Raw genomic sequence first — 27,438 nt, 5'->3', positions numbered from 1 at the left:
GGGTGGCACCTAGGGACTGGACACTGACCCACAGGGAGAGTCTAGGGACCCTCCCCTCCACCAGGCTGCAAATCAAAAGAATTCAGGAAAAAAGTCACCACAGCTGGAGGAGATGATGCCCACATTACCTTGACCCAGAGGAGTGAGAAACAGGGACCCCCATCGTGCAGACAAGGAATGCTGGATTTCAAGCTGGCAGCCTTTCCTGCTGAGGTAAATTCAGAAAAATTGTCACAGCGCTCAAGGTCTCATCAAAGCATTTGTTTTTTGGGGGGGTTTTTAGGTGTTGCCCTGGAAGATTTTAGCCTTCCCACAAAATGAACAGGAGAAACCATCAGAGTGACTAGGGCACCACCTCCCACAGGTTGAACAGCATTGACCGCCTTCACCGAACATCCCCGCAACTGTTTAAAAAATGGCACAGAATAGCCAAGGCTGGAGAGGATCTCAAACAGCCCTAAATTGCCCCCGTCCCCTCCCCAGAAAAGCTTGCCCTTTTCCAGTGGGTTAAGTCAGCAGTTGCCAATGAAAGTGCCCAGCAAACTCTCTTTTCTTAACTCGAAGAGAAAGGCAAAAATTAGAGAGGTAGGATGTGGGCGAACGAGAGAGAGAGGGGGAAAATGTTTTCTTCACAGCGAATCTTTCAAAGGTATAAGAAGGTACCTCACCGTGTGAACTCTACTGAACCCCCTCTGGAGCCGGGAATCTCCTGGAAGGGCTCGCTGAACTGGTAAAAAAAAACAACCAAACCAGTAGCCTGGCTGATAGTGCAGTAAAAATGGCAGTAAGTACTCAACCAGGAAGAGAATAAACTCATACCTAGGAGACAAATATTCTACTGCACCAAAACAATATGTCCTGCCACCTGCTGGAGACGGAATACTGAGTTTTGCTGGAACTGCACTATGGTAACAACCAGCGATGATGTCACAGAAAAAGGTGTGTCCTCTGTCTCCATCTGCTGGTAGTATGGAGAGTAAACCTGTGTGTCTGGACTAGTGTAGCAAGATGATGAAGAAAGGAGACTCAGAGGTAGGTCAAAACGTTTTAGACAAATTGAAATTGCCAAAGGTATCAAGAAAACAACTGGAACAGTTAAATACCCCAGTAACTGAGCAAGATATAACTAGAAGAATCTGGCAAGCAAAGATGTATAAGGCACCACCAGGTCCAGATGACTATAGTGAAGAGTTTTACAAAATATTAGTGGACAAGATAAACAGACCTTTGTTTGTTCAATTGATAGAGAGAGGATATTTTTTCCATGTAGGCCCAATATTGATAGAATAATAGTAATTCCCAATGAGGACAGAGACCCTGTGTAGCCAGAGTCATATTGGCCAATTTTGCTCATAAATTTTGAAATTTGCGTGCCAAAATAATGGCAGATAGTAGCTAGCATTAGTACTACCTCCTCTAATTTCAGGCACCATGTCCGCGGCAGGCCTCCCGCCAATCCTCTTTGGTTTCCACAAGACCGGAACCCAGTCCAGTACCCAGGACACCTGTCGCCATGCCCTCACCACCAAGCCTTGCAACAAAGCCACCCGGACACCACAAACCCACCAGGCCGCTGCCCGGCACATCCGACCTCCCTGGGCTCCACGGCCACTCCATGCAGGGGCCCCAGCTTTCCTGAGCCCCTCATGCAGCTAATCCCACTCTCCTAGGAAGCCTAACGCACAAAGCACGTGACTGCGATGTAATCAGCAAGCAAACTCAGCCAGACCACATCAGAGATGGTCAGAGAGCCACCCTTTCAGTTTTACCTCATTTTTCTCAGGAATTTATCACAGTGAACAAAAAAAAACAAAACCAGAGAGAAAGAAGTGAAAGAAAAGGGCTCACTGATTTGATTTCCACTGAATGTCTCCCATTTTTATTCAGTATAACAAATAGACACGGATAAATTCCCAGAAAAATAAAATAAAAACTGAACTGGAAGGTCCCTATGGATGGATAAAAAATCTTTTTAATTGAATGGTCACCGCCTGGCTCCGTGTATTTGAGAGGCTCTTTGATTTGGTTGCCAGCAGGATAAGGGCGGCAGAGCCACTAATCCTGGCTGCACGCAGGTGTAAGGCTGCTTCCCTGCCAGCTGCCATTTTGGCTCGCCTGTCGGCCCCTGGCTTTGCAGCGTTTGGGGTTTTATAGGACAGGTTCCTAATCTGCCTCCTTAATCCCGAGCCTGTGCCCTGCACGTGGAGCCTGGGGGCGGGCTGCAAGGTGCTCCCCCCGGGGGAGGCTGCGCACGTGACGCACATCTGGAGAGAGCAGTAACGGCTGCAGCAGGGCGGCCGCCGCGCGCGCTCTCTCTCCCTCTCTCTCGCGCAGCGTCGGGGAAGCGGTGCGGGAGGAGCCAGGCCGCCGGGGCTCTTCCCATGGCATCGGCCCCAGCGCTGCCAGGCGGCCGCGTGGCTTGCAGGGGGTCCCTTTCTCCCTTCCCTATAGCGCTGCTCTTACAAAGCCTTTTCACGTGGCCGTGCCCCTGTTCCTTTTAGGGTTCTTGGAGAGGCTGTGGCTGTTTTTTTTTTTGTTTTATTTGTAAGAGTCAGCAGCACTCGCTTTTATTTTATTTTATTTTTTGGGGGGGGAGAGAGAGCGAGAGCCCTGTTGAAGATGGGGCGAGTCAGCGGGACCATGAAGTGCATCAAGTACCTGCTCTTGACCTTTAACTTCATCTTCTGGGTAAGTGCAAGGCGAGCCCCGTCGGGCAGGAGGGGAGGGGGACTGGGTCTGGGGTCGGATCCCTGCAGGAATGACTTCGGGCTGCGTCCCAGGAGGTCCTGCAATAGGAATAATAAGAATAATAGGAAGACATTGGACAGAAGAGGAGGTGGGGGGAGGATTGCCCTCCCTCCCTCCACCTGCAGGGCAGCACGGGAGCCTTTTGTCCCCTGCTCGCTGGGTCTGGAGTGCACTGAAGGCAGATCGGGTGACCGGGATCTGTGCCCCCCTGCCCTGCCCCGGCTGTCGGCTCAGCTGTGCGGGCTGCCCGCCCCCCGGCACCTTCAGCGCTGATTCCCTTCCCAAGCCTGCCCTTAATACCGAGGAGTCGCTCCAAGGCTGCGGAGTGAATGCTGCTGGCCTATGGAGTCCAACAGGTGGCAAGAGGGGTAGGATGGGGGCAGGGATAGGTGGTGCTCAAACCGGTCCTCGGACACCCCCTCCCCCTCCCTCCCCCCCCCCCCCCCCCCCCCGGGTTTGCAGGATATCCCCGAAGGAAAATGCATATTTGCATACATAGGAGGTCGTGCATGCAAATAAACCTCATGCATATTCATTAGAGAGATCCTGAAAAGCTGACTGCTGGGGGGCAGATCTGGCTTGAGTGCCCCTGCCGTGCACCGTAACACATTTAACTATCATAAGTCTGTCCTAATGAGGTCCCCGTGATTGATGCAGAAAGTAAATCAAATGTCTTGCCAGGGACAGGACTGTGGCCTCTGTTATCCCTCCCCAGGTCTGTGGACTGTTGGCCAGAATTATCTTTTTTTTGGGGGGGCGAGGAAGAGGATTAGAAAGGCTTAGTATTTGCTCCACATAGTCACAGCAGAGCAAAAACCTTGCCGCAGGCATCCATGAAGAGAAAACAGTCTTCTGGACAAAATCAACAGCTCCTTCTGTGTCACTGGCAAACCAGAACTTGGTTTATCTCCTATTAACACTGCTGCAGGTCCACCATAGGTAATCTTGCATCAAAACAGGAAACATTTTTTGGGAGGGAGGGGGTGGATGGGGGTAGGTTTGATCTCTTCTCATTTCTTGTGCAAACCCAATGTTTGCCAGGCCAGTCCACTGCCGTGGCACATAGGGGACCTGAGATCAAGTCCCAGCTCATAAGACCATAAGAACCTGCCATGCTGGGTCAGACCAAGGGTCCATCGAGCCCAGCATCCTCTTTCCAACAGTGGCCAATCCGGGTCACAAGTTCCTGGCAGGATCCCAAGGGGGTCGATGGATTCCAAGCTCCGTGTCCCAGGGGTGAGCAGTGGATTTCTGCAGCTCGGCCGCTGCTGAGGCGGCACTCACAGCCCCTGGGGGGGGGAGGAGAGAGAGTCCTAGTGATTGTCGCCATGCAATGGCAGCCCCCTAGTGACTGGATTTAGGACCCCATGGTTTCAGGGCGCCAGAAGGAACCCTAGAGCATGGTGCCCTCCCCAGCCCCCCCCCCAGCCCAGTGTACCGTGGCCGCAGTGGCTGGTGCCGAGCCAGCTGGGTGGGGGGTATGAAACGGGAGAGGGGAATTTGTGAATGAAGGCTCACGGCACCAGATTCCCGGCCCTGGTCCCAGCTGAACTGTAAGTAGAAAGGAGGGACGGGAAACTGCTGGATCAATAGAAACCTCCAGATGTTTTCCTATCGGAGCTCAGCTTGGCCTGGATCCTGTTTCTGGCTGGAGTCCTGTCGCACGCAGTTGCTTGCCATGAGAAAAATGAAAAGCTCTTGCAATGCGATGCTTGCAGCAGCTTCAGTGAATCAGGTGAAGGAAATGTGTGGCAGCTTGCAAAATAGGGACGCATGGTAATTTTTTATTTTATTTTTATTTTTTTAAGCCAGGGAGTAGTAGGAAAGGTTGAATAAGGGTGGTAAAATGCTGAAAGGGGAACATTTCTGCCCATAAGGGGTGATGGATTCTGGGCGGCCTCCCAGGAGAGGCATTGGAGGCCAAAACAGTAGGAGAATTCAGGAAAACCTGGGATAAGCACAGGGGATCCTTAGATGCAAGCACGTGAGAGGAAAGCTGGAAATCAAAGAGGAGTCTGTGACATGGCACAGGGAAGAAAATCCTGCAGACCAGATGTGCCTTACGGGTCGTCCTTAAGTTAATTTCTACTGCTATGATAGTTATGTGCTGCATCTGAATACAAGAAGCAGCGTTGGACTGGATCGAGTGCTTCAGCAATAGCTTGAGCCAAGCGAGGGATTGCTGCCATTTAAGGATTCTGATTGTCTTAGGGGCAGTTCTATCGTTCCACGATGATGAGGACACGCTCCAGGAAACAGCAGTCGCAGGCAAGTGTGATCAGAGCAGAAAATCTGGCCTGTGCCGCTGCTGCCTTTAACAAGAAATTTCTCTAAGAGCAAGACCTGCGGCTCTTAACTTTCTTTGCTCATCCATTATCCATCCCCTCAAATAACATTACGCGGTACCAGTTCAGTCTTAAAAGCAAATGCTGCCTTGTATTTTCGCCACCACACTATTTCCCTGAGCAATTTCTTGAGTTCTGCACTAAAGGAGAACACCCGCAGTTAATTCGGAGAATATTATCGTCTTCCCAATCCTGCTCCTATTGATGTTCACTGTGGAATGGGAGTGGAAGCTGAAGAGGGGAAAAATAAAATGCACACCCGGATGCTTTGCTCTGTTCCAGTTATCAGCTTGGTCTTTCATGTCTGTCTACCAAAGTCAGATTTCTTTCCGCTGCTGAGCACATTTCAGCGCTGATGGGTTGGTCTCGGCAAGATCCCTGCGCCATGCATGGGCCATCCCTCAGGTCGCGGGTCTGAGCTCTGGCAGAATATCCCCATTTTTGCTGTGTCCGTTCCCGGTGCTCTGACATCCACCCATGCCAATCCCAGCAGCAGGATCTCTGTCTCGTGCCTGCCTCGCCTCCTTGTGGGCATTCACAGGTGTGGGGTAACTATACTTCTGGCCAACTTGGTAGCTGAGAGGGCATTTCCTGTGCAGTATACGCCACATTCAAACGTGATGGTTCACAGGAGCCCCAGCTCAAGGGAGCACCACAGGCATAGGGTCTCTGGGCGCTTGAGCACCTCCCCTTCCCCGTCTCCCACTTAAGTGACCCCACAGAAGCTGAAAAGAGATAAGAGACTGAACACGAGGCGCAGGAGGCACCCGCAGGACTGGCCCCGTACACCGGAGGTTGCTGCTTGCATCTGCACCACCCCCACTGTGTAACTCGGACTCGGCCCCTGTTGCTTGCCCAGTTGACTCTTTATTTATTTGCTGGTGTTTGGGACGGAGATCCCCAGTGCCCTAGGCTTGCAGATCCTTGTTTGCATAGATGGGGGAAGAGAGCGATGGCTTTCCAACTCTAGGCTGGAAGGCGCTAATGCCAGAAAACGTCCAAGCCCCAAAGTGTATTAAACAGTTAATTATAAGAAAAACGCTAATAGATTTTACAATTTTAAGTTTTAAGACAAAGGACGTTTCACTAGAATAAAGGGTCCTTCATAACACCGAGCGGTTAATTAGACAAATATGAAGTTTCTACCGCTATATCGGTCACATATAATCATTGGGCCCACAAAAGATGGGTTTTTTTCACTTTTATTTTTAGATTTTTTTTTGTTGCTCATAAAAAAGGAAATAATTCAAACTGGTTCCGTGCAGTGCTTGAGTATAATTCAGTCTGTGACAGAACCCAAGTATATACGGGTAGTAACTTTTCATTTTTTTATGAGCAACAAAAAATCTAAAAGTGAAAAAAAAAAAAAACCCAACGGCTTTTGTGGGCCCGATATAGCGAGCGGTAGAAAGGTCATATTTGGCTAATTAACCGCTCTGTGTTATGAAGGGCCCTTTATTCTAGTGAAACATCCTTCGTCTTAAAACTTAAAATTGTAAAATCTATTATGCAAGTGTCTTGCTTATAATAAATCTGTTTCTAGCCAGGATAACCTGCCTGTTAGTGGACTGATTTGGGGGGAATTTGCGGAGGGGAGAGAAGGTTCACCATGGCCTGGCGTATAAACCTTATTGAAAAGGACCTTAATCTGCTAAGGGGGAGGGGCCTAGCAGTTTCCTCCTGGGATTTCCAGCTCATTTGTGACTACCTGGGGGATTTTTACCCTCTATTCTATCCCCTCCCCCTCTCACTTCACTGCAGCAATGGTCCTCAGCCCTGGGGGGCAGCGTCCCACCACCAAGCCTTCCCGAATCCTGCAATTAGGGATCCTAAATCCGCTCACCGAGGGTCACTGTTGCACAACTGCTCCGACTCCCTGCCCCCCTCACCCCGGGACTGAGAACGCATCCTCCGCAGCATCTCGGGCCGGCCCCCGGCTTATTTTCCATAAGGGTCAGAGCTGAAAAGATTTTTCCAGATCCGGACGCACGCAAGTTCCGCTCTCGCTCCTTTCTCTGACGGGGAACGAGGTGGCACTTGGTTTGCTACTGCACCATCAGCGATGCCGACGACGCTGGGTCACGCTGTGGCCGCAGCTTACGTTGGAACAAGCTGCGGGTGAGGAGGCACAGAAAAGATTTCTGCAGTGCTCTGCGGCCTTTCATCCTGCTCTCCCGGGCTTCTGCTTATGCAAATAACATTAGGGAGCAGAATGTTTATCTTTCCAGGGTCGGGGGAACCGAGCCTGCCAAACTGACTCTGTGGGTTATTTTTGTATGGTTTTGTATATGACTTGAGGCCCCTCCAACCCCCCCCTCACAACTGGAATCCAAGCAAGCACGGATCATCCTGCAGCTCGGCGAAGCCTAAGGAGACGTAATCCCCGCCGATGTCCTATGGTGTTAACGTTCGCGCCCAGACCTGCCGGGCTGGCCCCGGTGGCTTGGCGGCGCTGCTGTTCCCTGCCAAGCAGAGGGGCCTGGGTTCAGTTCGCGATTTGGGTCTTCTGCTCCCCGGGTCAGATGGGGCTGGGAACGTCGGAGCCCCTGGAGAGGATGGTGCCCAGCACATTGTGCAACGGGTGTGACACTGTCTGAGAGGAGGAGGGGGCTGAGAACGGGGGAAGCCAGGGTTCAAATGCCACTGGTGCTGCTTGTGACGGACGGCGAGTCTCTTTGCCCAGTATGGTCTCGGGTATAAACTTAAGTTTGTGAGCCCTCTGCAGGACCTGAGTGTAATCTGCTTTGCGTATAAATTTTTTAAAATGATGCATTATTATTGTAATTGTATTACCTGGTGGTTGGAACCGGGGCCAGAAGGCACCCTGGTTGCATGGCCCGCAACCCAAGACTGTCACCTCATTGACTGCACTAAAGTAAGTTGGGCGGAGGAGATACACAGATCCTCAGGTAGCTGCGAACGAAGGCTCATGGGAGGCACCAGATCCCCCAGCTCGGCTCTAACTCAGGCCACAAGCAGCAGGAGAAAACCGCCAAGTTGACAGATGTTGTTTGCATGGTCACTTTCAGGGCTGGCCAGTTTGTTGTTGGGTTTTTTGGTTTTTTTTTTAATTCTTTGATGCCGGCACTATAAACAAAACGTGTGTGACATCACTTGTTTCATTCCAGAGCGTTGGAGCGGGCTGCGGGATTCCATGCGCACGCGCGTTCGAGAGGCGAATGCAGCGGGGATCTGTAGGAAGGAGCAGGACCTTAGGGGACCGTTGCACCTTCTCCAGAGACCTTCCTTTCCTCTTGACTTTCTCATTAAATACCAGAGTCTGTTGGTCAAGCCTTACAACTGCCCCCTATCAGTGCAAAAGCTAAGGTGTTCAGCGCGGAGGGGGCATGGTTGCCACAGGATATTAGTGGGGGCCCAGCTGGACCATCCTCTCCCCAGAAGAGACAGGGTCGGGCCCGCTTTGCAGATGCATGGTTGGTCCCGGAGCTGCGACGCTGTCTTTGGAAGCATTGGCTGGATGCACGGCTGCACCATCCCTTCAGACCACAGCTGCCAAAACCTTAGCAGCCAAGCCGCGCATTTTACTTTCAGAAATTAGCGCCGACCCAGAGGCAGGCGCTAATTTCTGCCGGCGCCGGGGAAGTGCACAGAAAAGCAGTAAAAACTGCTTTTCTGTGCACCCTCCGACTTAATATCACGGCAATATTAAGTCGGAGGCCCCAAAATTAAAAAAAAATCAAAAATTAAAAAAAAATAAATTTTTAATCGGCCGACAGCTCACGGGTTGAAAGACGGACGCTCAATTATGCCGGCGTCCGTTTTCCGAACCCATGGCTATCAGCGGGTTCAAGAACCGATGCCGGTAAAATTGAGCGTCGGCTGTCAAACCCGCTGACAGCCGCCGCTCCTTTTACCGCGGGCCCTCATTTGCATACTGGATCGCGCGCCCAGGAGAGTGGCCTGGGCGCGGGTTGGGGAAAGCGGGCGCTCGCCTCGGAGCGCCGGCTCTCCCGCGAATTTTACTGTATCGGCCCAAAAGTAAGGGAAGGAGCACGTCACAAAGTAAGGGAAGGAGCACATCAAAATTGCTTGCGAGGCACGCGTGTATAAAATTTAGCATTGCGGGGGCCAGCTTTTGTCGTCACGCTCATTTTCTTGCCCAAGGGAGCTGCGGCGTCCTCATTATAAAGGCTGCTTGCTAGCATTTCTGGCCTCTGCTCATACACAGATTTATGTTCTTTCATCGAAATCCTGTTTCCACGGAGAGAGAAGGAGGCGGAGGAGATTCATCGTAGATGCATGGTGACGGCGGGCGTTCCCTGTAGCAGCCCACAGAGCACCTTATTATGTTAACATGGTGCAGTTGCTCTTTGTGTGTGTCTGGTGCTGAATGCCGTGATCAGAAAACTGCAGTGTTGATAAACGTGTCATTAATCTGGCTTGCTCCTTAGGCCTCGCTATGAGATTATGGCTTACTGTTATTTGCTTCCCGCACGAAAAATTAAGGAACAATCGCAAAATTATAAAATTGTGACCACTATTTATGTAGTGCTGTCTCTGTATACAGCATTGGTCAATCACAGAGTCACAAAAGTGATCATGGCAGATCAGATAAGTCAGATCAATAGAGTCAAAACCCTTAGGAGGGTTATTAAGACGAGTAGGCCTGACTGTTCTGCACAATGCTCTGAGATCCTCACATGCTGAGGAGTACGATCGCAAGCACTCGTCACAGGCCCAGGCTGAAAGGGCATAGACTTGGGAGTAACATCAGGAAATACCGTCCGTCTTCACATCGAGGGGTGGGGGATGCATGGAGCGGCCTCCCGGTGCAGGTGCCGGAAGAGAAGAAAACAGTAACAAAATGCTAGGAAATACGGAATAAGCCCAGAGGAGAGAGGATCCTCAGTTGGGAAGAAACGAGGGGAAAGCCAGAGATCCAGTGGGGACCAGCCGGGCATCGCAGCAGGAACTAAACTGGGCAGATTACAGTTTCTTTCACCACCTTTTGAAGGCTTGGCTTTTTATCAAAGTTTTAGGGAGTAGAACAGGGTTTTATGTGCAGGGGTGACCTTTTATAAAACTGCTGGTCTGATATCTTCAATGGACTGAGCAGAAGCATTCCTGGGGGAGGAGCTGCCCAAATCTGCACACATTTGCCCTGCACCCAACTGGAGGTGCGACTTGGGTAGGTAGATTGGCGCAATGAAGATTATTTCTGTTTTATCTTGCTGCCTTCTGGATTTTTTGTATTTCTGTTGTGCATTTATTTGCCTGTTTTAGGGTGACAGATATTTTGGTGTCTGTTTTTACCATTTGATTGGCACTGATTTTATTGCATTGAATTTTTGTGTTCTGATTGTACCATGGCTTGAGTATATATTGATAAGGCGCTTTATAAATAAGTTATTATTACTGGGATATGCAATTTGCTTGAAATGAAACAGGAAATAAAAAAAAATATATATCCCATTTCATTTCAATTCGTTTTTTAAAAGAAAGAGAAGCAAACAACATTTTATTCAGGTTTTGTTTAAAAAAAAAATGGTGGACTCAGGCAAAGTTACAAAACAAGCAAACAAAGAAAAAATATGCGCTACACGTTCCCTAGTACAGGTGAGCCTTCTGATCCTCGTCTGCTGTGCTATTCTTTGTGCCTCTGCTACTCTCTCAGGGGGATTACAGGAAGCACAGCTCCTGCATCCTCTGTCCTTTCTCTTTTAAGCCACAGTGGCTCCGTCGTCCCTTGCCTGCTCGTACAAGAGGAACAGCATTAACCTGACGGCCTGGCTGGGCCAGTCTGGCAAACAAAAACTGGAAACCGTCAGCCATCCATTTGAGACTCCTTTCTTTGTACATTTCTCGGGCCTACAGTTAAGTCTTATTTAGTTTTGAAAGCAGGGGGATTTTACTCCTTCTCCTCTGGCAAGGGTCGTCATGTCATCGTGTCCTGGGTGGGGTGGGGTGACAGCCCTCCCCACCCTCCCATGTATGTACAGATTTTCAATCGCAGCCAAAAGGCCTCTGCTCGTGGCCCACGTGCCTGGATCTTCGGGCCAAGCAGCGAGCGCCAGCTACAGAGACGGCAAGGAGCATCCCAGTGTCGTTCCTCCGGTCCTTTCCCCATGGCTGAGTGGGAGAGCTGTTTACAAGAAGTGCCGTTGAAGAATTTAAATGTATTTTTAAACAGGATTGCAGAAGCCTTTCCAACAAGTCACTGATTTTTTTTTTTTTTTCCTTTTACAGCCTGGCCTCTGTAATTTTTTTTTCCCTTCAGCCTGCTCCCGCTAGCACATTCTCCCAGAGCCCTTGATGGAAAACAAAATTAAAACCCGTCAGCAAATGTGCACACAGTCCACTCCGCCTGCAGACCTTAAGTGGATGGAAAAATGAATAATATTTTCACAAGCTTGAGAAAGCCAGCTCCTTCTGTGAGGAAACAGCAAGGCAAGACAAAAAGTGCCAGTAAAGGCCCAGCTCACTCCTGGTAATCTTTCACCGGTGCAGAGGGGAAGGGCCTTAGTTGCGTGATAATGACCTGATGGGTTTTGGGGCTCAGTAGTACCAATGTCTTTGGACATCTGTTCTGCAATGGGAGAGATTCTCATTTCATCACTCTCAGACCATCTGAGCCCATGCGTACCATCACATCAGAAGGGCCAGGCTTGGGCTGGCCATCGGTGAAGCCCCCCCCAGAATGACCGCTTGACTGACCTGTGTGGAAATGAAGGGTCAGCAAGCTCTTGCCCATAGTAGTGCATGAGGCAAGAAATGCTCTTGTCAGTGAGGTTAAGGGATTTGAGAGGGGGGGGTCAGGTTCTTCACGCCTTTTCCAGAAGGGAGCCGGGATGCCAGTAGACAGCCCACCCAGGGGATCGACCATTGCAAACACTGAGCACTTCCATGCAGGGAAGCTTGAGAGGGAGATGGGCTGGGTAGCATTTTCACTTGCAGAGAAACAAGCCTTATCAGGTCGTCATGTCTGTCTGTCTGTGTCCTTCATCCTCATCCACCTCCCCCATAATTTTTCAACCATTTATCTATTTCATTCATATTTTTGCCCACAATGCTCCTGACCCTTGGGATTCATGTTTCTTCTTATTTCCTAAAGGAAACAGGGCTGTTCAGTTCAATGTGAAATCTCAAGAGAGGTCAGAGCACACTGTGATGTCATCAACTATTTTGAAAGCTGCCCTGCCATTGGTTAGTGGCTGTGGTCAAACAAGAAAACTAGGTAGGTATTGCCAAATGTTCACACATCTCCATCTTTTCTCTTTGGATGCTGGTGACAGAGTGTTAAGGGAGGGAATTAAGATCCCTGCCATCTTTGGGGTTGCTCTCTACTAGGGGCCAAGGCTCTGGTTTGGACCCAGAGATTTCAGATCCATTAGTAAAATTAAGCAGTCGCTGTTATGAACCTCTCCCATAGTGTTATCCTGCAAGAGATGCTGGACAGATGGACATTGTAAGGTTAGCTATTCTCCTCTTTTGCAAGAGGGCATGAGACTGAATGAAGCACTGTATTACTGATTGCAGAGCCACAGGAAGCCAGGTTATTGGACGATACATAATGATCTCCTGTCACGTTCCCTGACAGATGTTTCTCTGCTTCAGCGGTGGCGTGCTTGGTTTGGAACTAAACAGGTCGCAAGTTCAAATCCCAAAATCCCCAACTAGAAAATGAGACTGTGGAATGCTGCATCAAGCCTACAGCCTTGAGAGGCGGCAGCAGGGTCTCTGCTGAACCGTTGGGCTGACCCGGCTAAACTCAGAATGTTAACTCTTGCCTCCTCGACGCTGATCTCACATTCATCCCTGCTAAGATTTCTAAGGGCTTTCTATTGCTGGAATAACGTGCCATCCTCGAGGATGGCCGTGACGCACCAGCCTCCTACCAGCAGGCTTCAGGGAGTTGGCGTGCAGTGAGAATCGGAGCTGGCTTCCATCCCGATAGATTGTTTACCTTCCTGAAACCACCTGGCGCGTAGATCCTCACTTCTTCATCTTTCTGTGTGTGATTGCTATGTTGAGCAGGAGAGATACTTTCTAGCCTATCAAATGTATATCCTTAATAAAACACAGATTAGTCCTGAACCCTGATGATCCATGCACTGATGAACAGTTATTATGGCACTATCCTTAGAGGATTCTTCTTGAATGCTCATCTTATGACCTTAAGAAATTGTACATTCATTTAGCCAGGACAATAGAAAACCAATGATTAAAAGAAAAAACTGTCTTGGATAAGGAGCAATATCCTACAAGTGGTCAAGCAACTATGGCTGGCAACTGGGATCCATCCTTAGCAGTGTAGAACTGCATAATTGAGCAGACTGGATGGGCCCATTGGTCTTTATCTTTCATCATCTACCACCTTAAAGCTGAATTTTTAAAATGTTGGGCACAGAAAAATTTGCATATACACATGTAAATAGCATGTACTATGTCCCTGGTTGCTATTTTAGAAGACCCTCGGGTAGATTTGACAGCTTACTCGCACATATTTGCACCTGCTCATTATCTGATGTAAAAGATGTTAAACATCAAAAACCAAATAAGCCTGATACTTCACTTGCAATGCATATCCAGCATAGCTCTCTGCTTCAATGGCAGGGGGAATGAAGAAAAGATGATTTATATTCAGACAACAACCAACAAGAACTGAATTGCACAGGCTGGGTAAACAAATAAGCATGGGAGTCACTTGCTTATTGCGGCTGTTACTACCCCTAACCAATTAAGCTACATACTTCACTTAAATGCAGCTCCAGCACTGCTCTCTACATCAATGCTGGGGGTGGAAGGTAAATAGAACCAAAAAGTTACTAATAAGGGCCAAGAGTAACAGATAAGTATGAGAAAAAAAATAAGTGTGAAAGCTTGCTAGGCAGACTGGATGGGCCGTTTGGTCGTCTTCTGCCGTCGTTTCTGTTTCTGTGTTTCTATGTTTGTGAAGTACTGAGTGGGTGGGGGGAGTTCAGGCTGAAGAACCAGGAGGGTCTCGATGACCTGCACGTGGACTGGGTAAACTGGTGGACTAATTGGTAAAAGTGATAATTTTTTCCATGCGCGCATGTAACAAAATGTATGGACTTGCACACAGAAAAAGCGACTTGCAGGGGTGTAAGTGCTATTTAAAATACCCATATAAAATCTCCACGCATATATTTTTGTAATTGAAAGTAAAAATACGCATGTACAGCAGTTCAGCACCACTTAACTGGATAAGTCTTGATAGCGCCATTTATTCAGCTTAACTTGAATATCTATTTGCACGTATCCTTTACAGGTGTGCGAATGTCGTAGGGAAGCATTATGCATATTTTATAACCCGCGTACATATGATACTTGCAGGTTCTAAAACACTGGAGTAAATCTTCAGGCGGCCATATACACACATAGATGGTGCACGCACAGGAATCCTCATTTTATCTAATAACTGATACTCTGCTGAAAGCCATTCAGGAGCAGACAGGAGGCGACTTTGAGTGCATTTACAAGTGCACATGGACTGTTCTTTAGGGATGGAAACTATATTATCTTACTTTTAAAATGCAATAATATTTTACCACCAAACTCTGGTTTCCAAATAATGGGAACTGTGGCCTACCTCAGCTGATGGCATTCTGCCTTGATCCAAGTCGTAGAAACCAAATATTAAAAAAGCACACACTGTGATGTCACCGGTTCAGCCATCAGTTTGCTCCATTACCAAAGGGGCCCTGGGATTTTGGTATCGTGTTAGTATAAATTTCAAGAATTATGTAGGATTTTATAGCCCGGTGAGTGGTAAATTACATTTTTGGTAGGGAAGGGGGAAAAAAACTGTAAATGTTGAGTTTTAATAGTTCAGCATGAGGAGAATTTTCCACATAGCACTGGAATAAAATGCATTGGCTTGCATTGACCGAGATGTTGAAAGTTGTTGTATTATAGGGGAGTTCTCATTCTTTAAACTCAAAGGGGGAGTATGTTGCCAGTCGGGTCAAAATGGCCTGCAGACTAGAGATGCTGAACTTTTAGACTCTAAAAGTGCTTCTCAACTGGGCCCTCTGGATGGTCTGGTCTTCAAGATATCCCCAATGAATAAGAACATAAGAAATTGCCATGCTGGGTCAGACCAAAGGTCCATCAAGCCCAGCATCCTGTTTCCAACAGAGGCCAAACCAGGCCACAAAAACCTGGCAATTACTCAAACACCAAGAAGATCCCATGCTACTGATGCAATTAATAGCAATAATTATTATGCAAGGCTCCAACCACCAGACTAATGCATAAACTCGGGCACAAAACTCATTATTCATATACCAGTTCAGTAAAGATTATCAAAATTTACACACATTTTGGTCAGGCCATGGCTTCTTTGACTCACCCCATTCCGACCCCTATGTTATGGATATCTTGAAAATCAGACTCATTTTGTTTTTTTTGGAGTAGAGCAAAGTGCCTGGTTTGGAGTCATTGGCCCAGCAGATTCTAAGACAGGGTGGTTCTAGATCCTACATCAGTGTTGACAGAACGCTCTTGTTCCATTTTGGGAAATGGGAGTGGGGTGAGGGGAAGGGAGAATGCGTTGGCACAAAATGGAAGCTTCCAGTAACAACAAGGGGGCCCTTTGAAGGTAAGATAAGGGTTGACCTACTTGGATTGAAATGTGTTGTCCATCTACATGGACTCTTTGCACCAGGGAGGACAATAATTCACTCTGACTTCTGAGCAGGCGTGATTCCCTTAAACCAAAACATCTGCAATACGGGAGTGGAAACCTGTGCCATATGTAATTTGGAGACCACTCTTCGGACCTTGCACTTGGATCTCCTGTTCTCTTGGAAGCAGAAAGCCCAGTTCCCTTTCTAATCCATTCATTCCAAGCCCCCCTCCCCCCCCTTAATAATTAAACGATAAGAACAGACAGGGGAGAATGACCTGCTAGGTACTGCCCAACTAGGGAGCAACCATTGGGTGCCAGGACCCAAGCCTGAACTCAGACGACATTATCACCACTGTTATAAATCTACCACACCTATGGATTTAAAATCAACATTAGAACATATATATTATTGCACTTTAAGAAACTTATTTAGAACTGCCTTATTGAGCACATTATTTTCTTCAGGTACCTGCTCATCAGAACTTGGACTCTTATCCCGGCACGGTAAAATCTTTACTGTGAAATTGGCACATGGTTATCTCATTGAGAGTCAAACTGAAAAGCTTGGCTGGACTTTAGAAAATGACTTTATTATCTGTCACCCGTGTAATGCTTCATCTGGAGGGCTCTGAGGGGGTGGGGGATGTGTCATGTTTTGTATAGGGGGGGAAACACTTTCTAATCTTGCACTGAAAGTAGATCAAATCATCTCGGTTGCAGTAGTATTCTGCTTCCTGTTTTTTTTGCTGTGTTCGTGTTTTCAGAAAGACCCAGTGGTTTATTGTTGCTAATTTACCATTCGCCTCACCTTTGTACGTTGGCTGCAGTGTAGCACTGAGACGAGAGGATTCGGAGAAACCAGTTTCCTCCTATTGGTCTTGTTTTTCGGGTACCTAGCATATTAGGCATGTGGTGTTTTTTTTTTTTTTTTAACTGACAAGAGGGGAACAACCCAGAAATTTTTATTCTGATAAAATCTGGCCTGCATAAGAACCATAATCCTGTGCAACTGAGCTGTTCATGCTGGACTGGGAGGCGGCAGACCAGGGAAGGGGGAACCCTTTCTCCTCCAGGAGCAGCCCCTGGGGCTACATCCAGAGACAGGGAGCACTTCTGCTGGTGGGGCTGCTCTGTCTATTGGGAAGTCTTCCTGGACATTTATATCCCTAAGGTATAGTTTGGTACTTGAGGTCTTCCGACCACTGGTGAGAATAGTGACCAAGTAACTCAAGAAAGTCAAAAGACTGCTTCTTTGCCCTTATTTACAGTGCTGGTTCATGAGCCAAAATATCACCTTACCCATAAGGGAAGCATCTCGGGTGGTTAGCATGAAAAATTGTTCGAGTCACTGAACTTATCCTCCGTCTCTGTAGGTAAGAAATATTGCAGCACAGCATTTATAATTGTTTCCTAAACGAATGTAAAAATTAAATTTCCCTTTCCAGCAGCAGGAACTGTGTTCTCTTCTTGGCAGCGGCTCTGGAACTTTGAAAATTTAGGCACTGCATGCGTGTGTGTTGGGGAGTGGGGAGAGTATGGTGCTGCTTGTCTGTCACCCTAAAGCCTTGGGATGGGCGTAGTAAAAGCAGTGAAGGGAGAGGACGTGAGTTTCTGTGCAGCTGTAAGTGTCAAGCACCTTCTTGCTGTAAAGTCTGGGGTGGCCTGAAATGAGAAGCTACAATAATTTAAAAATTTAAAATAGAACGCAAGCCTATGATTACAACAGTGAAAGGTGAATGGCGGGGGAGAGTGGCTGGGCTAATTTATAACAGCTTGCATAAGTTAGCCAGCACATACCTGCATAGGTCACACCAATTTTCAACAGGGATGTACACCCAAAACAAAAAATGTTTTTGTTTGTTTTTCTTTTCATTTTGGGGAGGTTTTTAAACTTTAGTTTCAGTTCGTTTAATATTTGTTTCATTTGCTGAACTAGAATAAACATTAAAAGGATAATTTTCGACAGTGCACAGAACTTGGCACATATAAGCATATATAGGTGTTACAAGATACACCTGTATTTTATAAACTGTTCAGCAAGAGACGCTCAGTTTTTAAAATAGTGCCTATGTCCATCTTGAAAGTAAATGCGTATGTTTTAAATGTAGGGAACCACATAATTTATACAACTATTTTATAAATAACTGACATGTGTGCGTGATAACCCTCAGTTTATGCGCAGAGGCAAATGTTTTATAAAGTTGGCTGATGTATGCATGTATCTTGCTTAGGAAAATACTTGTGCACGTTATTTTCAACCACCAATTCACCGAAACCTACACTAGATGACCCAGACCTTAGTTTAGTTTATTGCATTTAATTATAACTCTTTTCCACAATAAAACCAAAGCAGTTTATGTCAGGAAAGATGTCTTCTCAGGATTGGCCTCCCAAGAGAGGAGGTGGAGACAAAAACAGTAAGGGAATTGAAGAAAGCTTGGGACAAGCTCAGAGGAAGCCTTGGTGTGAAGAAGTGAGGAGGAAAGCCGAAGCTGAACCCGGGGTGAATGGTTTTTCGCCAGGAATGAAACCTGAGTAGACTGGATGGGCCTTAACAGGCCTTATTTATCCTCATATTCTGAAGGCAATTTTTGAAAGTCATTTTAAGTGTGGATTTACCCAGGTAAAAAGGACCATCTGAAAATGCCCCCTCCCCCCTTTTAACCCAGCTAAAAATATGTGCAGGGGTCCCATGATACACGAACTTGTATCTGCACTTGGAGGAGGCTTTTCGGAGGGGTGGAGGGGGGGGGGGGGGGGGAGAAGATACGTGTGAGGTTATATCTTCAAATCATCTCGTTGGCCGTGAAGATGTCCGAGGGGAATTTGCATCTATGGAAATTTTGAAAGTGTTATGGAACCAGCAGACGCTTTGCCACGATGCGGGGCAGTTGGAAAGTAGGTTTCTTCAGAAACCAGCTAGAAAATCTCAGCCGCTGAGGACTTCCAGCTTGTGCCCGGCAACGAGCGCAGCCTGCGACGTTGACCTTCCTTCCCTCCCCCCCCCCAACAAAATGTTGTTGAAGGAAGAGTGGGGAAGGAGGTGAGTAAAATGAGCCAATGTCATGGACGGCCGCCGGACACGGAACTGAATGCCCCAAGCGGCAGAGGAGGAAGCCATTAAAAAAAATGTCCTTTTAGCCTCCCTGCGCTGACCTTGCTGTCCTTAAGTGTAGGACAGGGCGGTGACCTCCCTTCCCACGGCTTTGCAAGTTTAGCCTCAGTGAGCACAATCTGCCCACACACTTGCACTGTCCTTGTGGCGTGCAGTAGGCCCTGATCGCTGCACCGTTGATCGTTATGGGCCCCGATACATCCAGATTCCTTTCCTCCACAGACACAGAATGGGAGAAGAGCCTCGGTGTTGACAAATCAGGTCCAACGGCAGCAGCTCTTACAGTCCAGGCAAGGAGTGAGCTCCGAACACACACTCAGCAGATTCGGACTGCCAGAAGAATTTCCTCTGCTAGCATAGGTTAGGAGGAAGCGTTTTGCAATTTCAGGCCAATATATAATGCCCCCTTTTCCTGAAAGGTCTTGTCAGATCTTACGGCACAGGAAACAATGTGCTCTGGGGTCTTATTAAAAAGAAGACCCCCCCTCCCCCCAGGCGGTGTGTATGCCGGGAAGAGATTGTTATTGCACCAATATGTGGCAATATGAGCAATGCCACCATCGAAACCAAAGCCTGCGAGCCTCCCTGCAACTAAAATAGTATTACGTTTTTTCATTTTCTTTAATTCAGGGCTAAGTTTGCTCTTCCAAATGTGTAAACTGGGGTTGCACTTTGTTAGCTCTTTTCCCAGTCTGAATTTGCTTGAGGTAAAGGGAAGTGCGGCTGCGTTATTTTCTCTGAAAGCTGAGTTTTGCTTTGCTAGATGTGGTGTGGACCCCGTGATACCTTTAGTTAGTTTGAATAAATCACTTAGTAAGCGGTTGGCATGTAAGGTCCCCTTGACCGTCTCCAGTTGCCTCTCTGCCTACTGTGTTACCATGGACCCTACTCAATCTCTGGACATCTCCCTAGGGCCACCCCTCCCTTACCATCGCCCTCTGCACCTGTCCAAATGGGCGTTAATTCTGTCACTCTCCTGTTGGGTGATTGTGCCTCGCTCCTTCCGCTTTTATAGCGTGACCTCCCCTTCAGCTTTGCATGGTTGAAGGTTCGGATTAAGAAGACTGTCATGACATCTAAAGGCCCGGCTTCAGGTTCTGTGTGTACCAGGGTCCGGAGGGAGCCTGGGTATGTGTGTTCCCCCCCCCCCCCCCAGTCAAAAACCATCTCTGCAATGGGCAGACTAGACAGGGAGTTAGAAATGGAAGTGGGGCGGGATGAAGAGCTGGAAATGAAGGCTCTTGGTGCAATTGCCCCAATAGAGGCCAGGTCTGATTGAGCTGGAGATCCAAAAGAGCAGAAGGAAACTGCCGAATCCCCCCCCCCCCCCCCCCCCCCCAAAAAAGAAAAGATCATGTGACTGCCAGCCTCTCAGACATCCTTAGCATTATCATACTGGGCCAATGATATGCCAGCTTTAAAGATACTTGATGATGTCACAATCCAGCTGGGCTGGCCTTTGAGCCAAAATTCAGACTTTAAACGTGTACAAATATAGAAATGAAAAGCTGCACACTCACATCCACATGGTCCCAAAAACCCCTCCACCCCTGGCAGGATCCTCTTGGGCCACCTGACATGCCTGGAAATATTGGTGTGCACAGAATGCCAAACATGAAAGTTATTTTGAGGGGGGGTGGGGAAGAGACACAGAGACATGGTGATCTCACAAGCAGTGCGCTGCAAATAACTGGGCATGCCTTACTTATTTAATAATAGAGCCCGTAGGACGCAGCTTTGCGGTTTGGTGCACGGAAGCTCAGCTTGCAGCCTTGAAAGAGATTTTTAGAAGATGCATGAATGAGTTTCCATCCGGTACGCACAGCTTAAATGGGAGCAGGCTTTCTTTGTAGAGGGATTGTTTATCCTGGAGAGCAAGCCTGGAAGACCCAGGCTGACTATTCCTGGTGCCCCAGCGTAAGATCAGGTTCAGGCAGAGCCTGTATTTATGTAGCCTGCTACCTCTTGCTCTTGCAGTGTGCAATTGCCAAAGGAAGATTGTCACACTCAGGAAGTGTAATGTGGCTGTTGTTCCCCGCAAATCGTGCGCTGCTGAATTTCATGTTCGTGATTTCAACGGGCAGGATGTGGCACTCTCTGTACATTTCTGTCCTCTCACCGCCTCCCTCCAGCCCCCACCATAGTCTCACAGTCTGAATGTCTGGCATGGTGCATTTGCAAAAGAGAGTTTGCAATGATATCCTGAGGGTTCATACTCACACACAACCCCTCCGCCCGGTCCCCTCTCTCCTGTTCTGTCACAGCTCCATCATCACCTACCACCTAGTGGTGATCTTTCAAATTACAGTTTACATCCAACCAGCCGTCTCAGTGCTTTATGGTTATGACATCCCTTGGGATGAGGGGTTGTGGTACGTAACTTCACAGCCCATAACTACGACCTGATGATGTGCGGGTGGGAAGAGAAGCACAGCAGCATTGCAATCAATCAGGGCCTGTGCCAAGGGCATTAGGCACCCTAGGCAAACCTTACAGCGTTGCTCACCCTCCCCCTAGACCTGCCCACACACATAAAAAAATTATGCATTTATAACTGATTTTACGTGAAAAAGGACACTGCGGTAAAAATATCACTTACAACTTGTTTATTATATTTAATGCACTGCTGTGGCACCAGCCAGAAAACCCTGCAGAAGAGTCACTTGGAACCCATATGGTATTAGGTCTGTTGTAACGAGTGTTGAGTGTGGATTTGACCCTCAAAGTCAGCGGTAAACGGAATTGTAGTTATAACATAGTAAACCTCCTACGCCAAAACAGCACTAAGTGTCAACATTCACACAGTAACACTGAAAATATTATACCAGGCCTAAAACACCAGTACACATCGTATTAGGAAAACAGAACAAGCCAGGCTCCTATAGAGCTCCACACAGAAACTACATGCCAGCAGAATACCTTACTTCAGTTACATATGCAGAATACAGACAGATCCTCACCAAATACAGAAGAAAGAGACCATAAAGTAGAAATAAAAATGTGGAGTCAAAAGCTGAATTGGAAACAGCTATAAGTCAAACTCTGTCTGCAACTCAACAGTGGAACATCAGAATCACCACCATTCCTCAAAACAATAAAATCAAGAAATATAAAACATCAATCATAATAACAAAACCGCCATGACAAAAACAAATTTCAAAAGAGCTAATGAATAGAATATCATCCAATAAGTAAAAATGCATATATTGTTTGTTATATATGAGTTAATTATGTACCCCACCTTGAATAATGGCCAGGGTGGGAATACATCCTTTTAAATGAATAAATATTTTAACTCCAAACAAAATCCCAACATTTTACAGTTATGATGCTGGCTGATGTGGCAGCACAGATGCTTAGCTGGTACAATGTGCAGAGCCCAGCAAGAGGAAGGAACAATATTATCACTGCTGGGCAAACCGAGGCCTAGGGTGATATTGGGCCCGAGGCACTGAACAAATTTCCCACAGAGAGAGAAGAAATCGGGGGAAAAGCTTTTAGTATCTGGGCCCATAGGTGCCGGCTTGAGAATCCCCAGTGCTGAGCAAGACTATGCCTAGGGAGAGAGCAATATGTGTGCCCAAAAAACAGGCTTAGGCCTCAATGTGACTTGCTGAAGGCCACCCAGAGGCCCTATTTTCAAAGCATTTTATACTCAAAGGAAGTAACTTTCAAACAAGATCTGCATGCGTAGGGCTGGGGTTTATGCGCCTAAGTGGGCTTTTGAAAATAGCTGCTTTTCTTAAGGCTGAACTGTCAAAAGAGTTTACGCGTATAAATGCGCTTTCGAAAATCGCTATTACATATGCTACTTTTACGCACGTAACTCCTTTGAAAATTACCTCCAAAGGGTCTGATTTAATCGTACAGAGACAGAATGGGAGAAAAGCCACAGTGAATTGGGCCCAGAATTGAAGAAGCCCTCTTTAAAAAAAAAACAAAACCAGTCAGTTTGCTTGACTTTTTATCGTTTCCTTCATTCTCCTCTGTCCTCTCTCTTCATGGACTTGCATTTGTCTCTGCTACGTAATATCGTTATTTCTTGATAGTGTATTTCTAATAAACATTTTGTCTCCTTAGCAGTGATTGATAGTTTAGATGTCCAGTTATGTATAATTTAAATAAAAAGAAAATCAGTTTAAAATATAAAACAAAAATATGCTGGAAGGAGCCTAAAGAGTCAAGGGTACAGTGCAAGGATTCGGAGAGAGCCTGCCCCCGTGAACCGTATTGTACTGGGAAGAGCTGGCAACCTCCCTGACGAGTGCATTGCCCCTACCGACCCCCGCTCCTCCTGCGCAAACCCCCCACACAGAAAAACTTTCTTTCAGCTCCGAGCACGGCTGAAGAGAGCCGGATGCGCAGGGCAGAGCTTACACTACTGCACCCTTGTCTTGACGGTTTCTGCCTTCTGCAAGCCGTCAAGGGCCGGGAAGAGTTTGCCCTTGACGTAGGCTCTGGTAGTGTCCCTGTTCGGCTTCTGTGCTTTGGATGCGCTGGGCGAGATTTGTTTTCTTTCTCGTTTAGCGAATTCTGCCCCTTTTACAGACTTATGGAAGAATCTCCTGTTAATCCACTCGTCATAAGGTTAAAAAAAAAAAAAAAAAGAAAAGGTCCCGGAGCGTGAGAGTCCATGAAATCTCTGAAGATTGCGGAGCGGGATGGTCTCTTACGAGCCCATGGTTGCAGTGTAGAGTAATAATACAGCCGTTCTGGAGATCTCCAAGAACAAGGGAGTAATACAAAGGAAAACAGCCCCTACCGCCGGGTTGGCGCAGTCCAACTCACGACCCCCAAATAATTCATATCTTTGAGGACAGCAAAGACTGTGAAAACCAACCAAGACCTGATTTAAATTGGGGGCTTCGTAGGCAGATAATCACAAGCCTCCGTGCTGCTTGTGATTTTTTTTTTTGGACCCAACATTAGAACTACCCAAAGGTGGGGGCAGCCCAGTGGCTTAGGTGGTAAGTGCTGCACTCTGCCGCGCAGAAGGTTCTCCTCTTCAATGCCCAAGCCAGGTCAGCCAGGGCTAGGGATGCCGCAGAGGCAGCACTCAGAGCCCCTGGGGGAAGGGACTCCCCGTCACCCGACAATGGTGAGAGCTAGTGGAAGGATTCGGGAGCCACAATCCCAAAGGGTAGAAGGAGCCCTGGTGGATGAACCCCCAACCCTGAACCTCTGCTGCAAGGACTGAGCTAAATGCAAGCTGGGAGAGGGCACAAAATACTTGGAAAACTGCCCAGGTGGTGGCAAATGAAGGCTCACAGCCCCAGATAGCAACCCCTGCTCCCAACTGAGCTGAAAGGACAAAGAAGCCAGAGGGAAGTGCAGAGCCGAAAGAAGGAACCGTGCAAGGGTGGCCTGACGGACAGGAACAGAGGGATTGAGAAGAGGCTGCCCAGTCAACTTTATTTTGCGGTGCTCCAGACCCCAGTTTTTGTCTCCCCCTTTCACTTCTTTGCAGTTATGGATCCTCTGCACGTACCCCAAGCCTTACTGAGTTCCAGTCCTGTCTTTGGCACCTCCACGACCTTCGTTACAGTCTTTGCATCCGTGAAGAAATATTTTCAGTCTCTGCCCCCTTCGAGCCTCCCAAGAGCCATCTTCAGGCCTGTAGCAATGGAAAAGGTGGGGGCCCTTCAGCTCTCTTATCTCCCGCATCCGTCTTTTACAGAACGCATTGCACCCGCGTGGTCTGGAAAGCTCGGCCAAAGCAATATCTTTGTCCGATTTCTTACGCTGGTCAAATGCAAGATACTAGAAGAAACCCCCACCAAGAATCCTTCTTCTCTTTCCAAGAGCAATTTTGGGAACTGGAATTCCGCACTGCAGGAATATTAAGCATGGGCACCAGAACTGGGTGGGATTGGCCTTCCACTCACCCAGCCGAACATTTATGGCCCTTTTCATCATGGGGTGAAAACACACACTAGAGCAGTGATTCCATCCGTCTGTCCATCCAGAGCAGGATAACTTCCCCTACTGTGCATCCAATCAGGTCCAGGCTTGGGGGGAATATCCAGCGGGCAAATGCACGACTTTCACCTACTCCCTTCCCGTGTTTGTAGAAAAGTAACAGAGAAGTGTGCAGTCTGCCCTTGTTAGGGATCTAGATCTCTCTTCTGTGCTAAGAGGGCCCCAGACAGGTATTACTAATGTGCAAAAAGAAAGCACGTTTTGTAGCATTTTGCCTTTGTTTACAATTAGCGCGTTGCTCATTAAGCCCCAGGTTATTTATCCTGTGTCGTTTCCTTGCCCTTCCGCAGCTGTCATTGGGAGGGCCAGGGATACCGGAGAGATTGCAGCAGCCACAGAGCGACCTGTTTATGGCAGCTTTACAAACTGTGCTGACCCAACCAGCAAGGCACTGGCCACCTGGAGAGCTTCCTTGCCCCCCCTGCCGCCGGGGTGTAGCACTATAATATAGCGAAGGAAGGGTCCTGAAGAAAACTCAGTTTCTGTTCGTGCTGTGATAGCTCTGAATAAACAAAAGAGACGTTGCAGTCCATGAGCTTTCAAGACTGTACAGAAATCTGGGCACGGCTACATCTTTTTTTTGGTCCTAATGAAGGAACTGATGCTCAGCCAATCACAGGAAATTAGTGTTTGTTTGTTTTTTTTAATAATCCGTGGTTGCTTAGAATGAATTTGAACATTTTAGGTTGCTCATGGTCCTTCTGTCTCTCACTTTGCCAGATTTCTGCGTCATCTGTTGTTGCGCGCCCTGAATGTGGGGGCAAGGCAGGGGAGTTGGATGCAGAATTAGTTAAGCAAATTTAATGACCATGTTCTTGAGTGTGGTTTGCTCTCCTATGGCGTGAGGTCACCAGATCCGGGCAACTTTCCATCTGATCATTGCCCGCGTTTGTGCACTTGATGGCCGGCGGGTCGGGCTGTAGAAGACAGAAGAGCTGACGTTGCACTCTTGATGCTTTTCAGGTTTTTTTTCTTTTATTAAAGACATTCTCACATGTGGCCTTAGTTTATAAACCATTATTGGGCAAATTCTGACTTGTGGTGATCAACAGAGAAAAACAATAATGGTCAAAATATTTCCACAGCATCTCCCCTATACTTACACTGAATTACAGAAATGTCATCTTTTATTTGGGTTTTTGGGGGGGGTTTTGTTCTCTGGCTCTCTGAACTCTGAAGCTGAGTCTTTTTCTCTGACCTTTAGTCCACTGCCTCAGGTTTTCCTCACATGTCCTGCACACTTTATGTGGTGCCCAAGGTTTATCCTGGTCACCCAGTTTAACCCTGAAATATGCAGGATAAGCTTTTCGTCCAAAGTCAGGTATATTTGGCCTTTGTTTGGGTGTTGTAAAACAACCACAAATGTAACTGAGTAGACAGCGTTTTGCGGAAAAACCGGACGTGACTGGAGGAAACGGATGTGATTTTTGGAGTCGGCACCTTAAAATACATAAAGATCACATGTTATCTTGTAGTCAGCAAAATTGATGTAGACCACTGATCAATGACATGAGGCTCCAAAACCCAGGCTGATTGGCTATTGTTTTGTCCTTCCTTGACTTGAATAGAACCCGAGGCAGGGTTTGGGAGTTTTTTGGAGGGGTAGATTGGCCTTGGCAGCTTCCCCCTGCTTCTCTGGGCTTTCAGCTGAAGCGGAACCAGCTTCAGTTTGGGTTACAGAACCATAAACCTTCATTTGCAACCAACCCAAGAGTTTTCCACTATTTTCCATCTCCTTCCCAGCTCAACCCAGCCATCAGTGCGAAATTCCAAGGCCAAAAACCGCAACTCCTTCCAGGACTCAGCTAACATGGCCCCTAAGCCTGGCCCACTAAATGTCGCAGTTAAGCAATGGCCAAGGCCCCCTTCCACCAGGGGGAGGTGATTGCTGTCTCTGTGGCATCCCCCAGCCCTGGCCGACAGGGGAGCAGAAGCTGAGCCTGGGGGTCCATGCTAGGTCCTCTGCCTGGCAGTGCAAGGCAGACAAAGGCACCAGACAGTGTTTAATGGCTTCCACAGTGCTAAGGGTCTGTATGTGGCGCAAAGCAGGCAGAGACATGACCCCCCTCTCCTACCTGCTCAGACATCGCCTTCCTGAAGACTGATCAAAAAATGACTGCAGAAGAATGAGAAGGGCTTACGAATCTGAGTCAGCGCCTCCCTGTGCTAATGGGAGTGGATAAAGTACCCCCTGGGGTGCATCTTTCTTCCCCTCTGGGTGGCATAATGACTCCGTGCTGCAATCCTCCCATCTCCCTCATGAACCCCTTCAGGCACAGTGCTTACGCCAAAGATGAAACGCCACTGGCATATTTTTCTTTGCCTCTGTCATAGCAGTAAGGTACAGACAGATCACCCAAGCTTTCTGCCCACTTGGCATTAGGACTGGGCAGACCTGCTCCTTCTGACAAAGGCACAGGTGGCTGTAAATCAGAAGTGCGCCGCCCTGCCTGCAGATGCCGAGAATGCAGCAGGGCCCTGCTGATCTCCACATTGACAACTTTCCTCGTCTGGTCCATGCTGCTGAGTTTTGGCTTTGGAGGATGTGCATTTTTATTTTATTTTCCCATGGCTGTTGTGTTTGGAAGGCTGCGCTTTGGCTTTGATGAATGGATGTCAGGAGGGCCTGTGTGGTTTCT

General features: G+C 47.8%; 1 protein-coding gene across 2 annotated transcripts in view; it reads left to right on the top strand.

Moving 5' to 3' along the window:
• The first annotated feature begins 2,110 nt into the window (after positions 1-2,110).
• Positions 2,111-27,438, top strand: part of TSPAN2 (tetraspanin 2) — a 69,510-nt gene continuing 44,182 nt past the window's right edge. The window contains exon 1 of one of the 2 annotated variants that reach the window (XM_029573014.1): positions 2,111-2,688. Coding sequence is in view for 1 of the 2 variants with exons in the window: in XM_029573015.1 (XP_029428875.1) it covers positions 2,620-2,688 (69 nt within the window). In the remaining variant the exon portion in view is untranslated. The remainder of the gene's footprint in view (positions 2,689-27,438) is intronic. The other variant, XM_029573015.1, reaches the window with a different exon arrangement.

This window comes from Rhinatrema bivittatum, chromosome 12 (genome assembly GCF_901001135.1).
Source record: "Rhinatrema bivittatum chromosome 12, aRhiBiv1.1, whole genome shotgun sequence".
NCBI classification, from domain to species: domain Eukaryota; kingdom Metazoa; phylum Chordata; class Amphibia; order Gymnophiona; family Rhinatrematidae; genus Rhinatrema; species Rhinatrema bivittatum.
The sequence above is the reverse complement of the archived record's forward strand: the minus strand, read 5'-3'. Positions and strand labels throughout refer to the sequence as shown.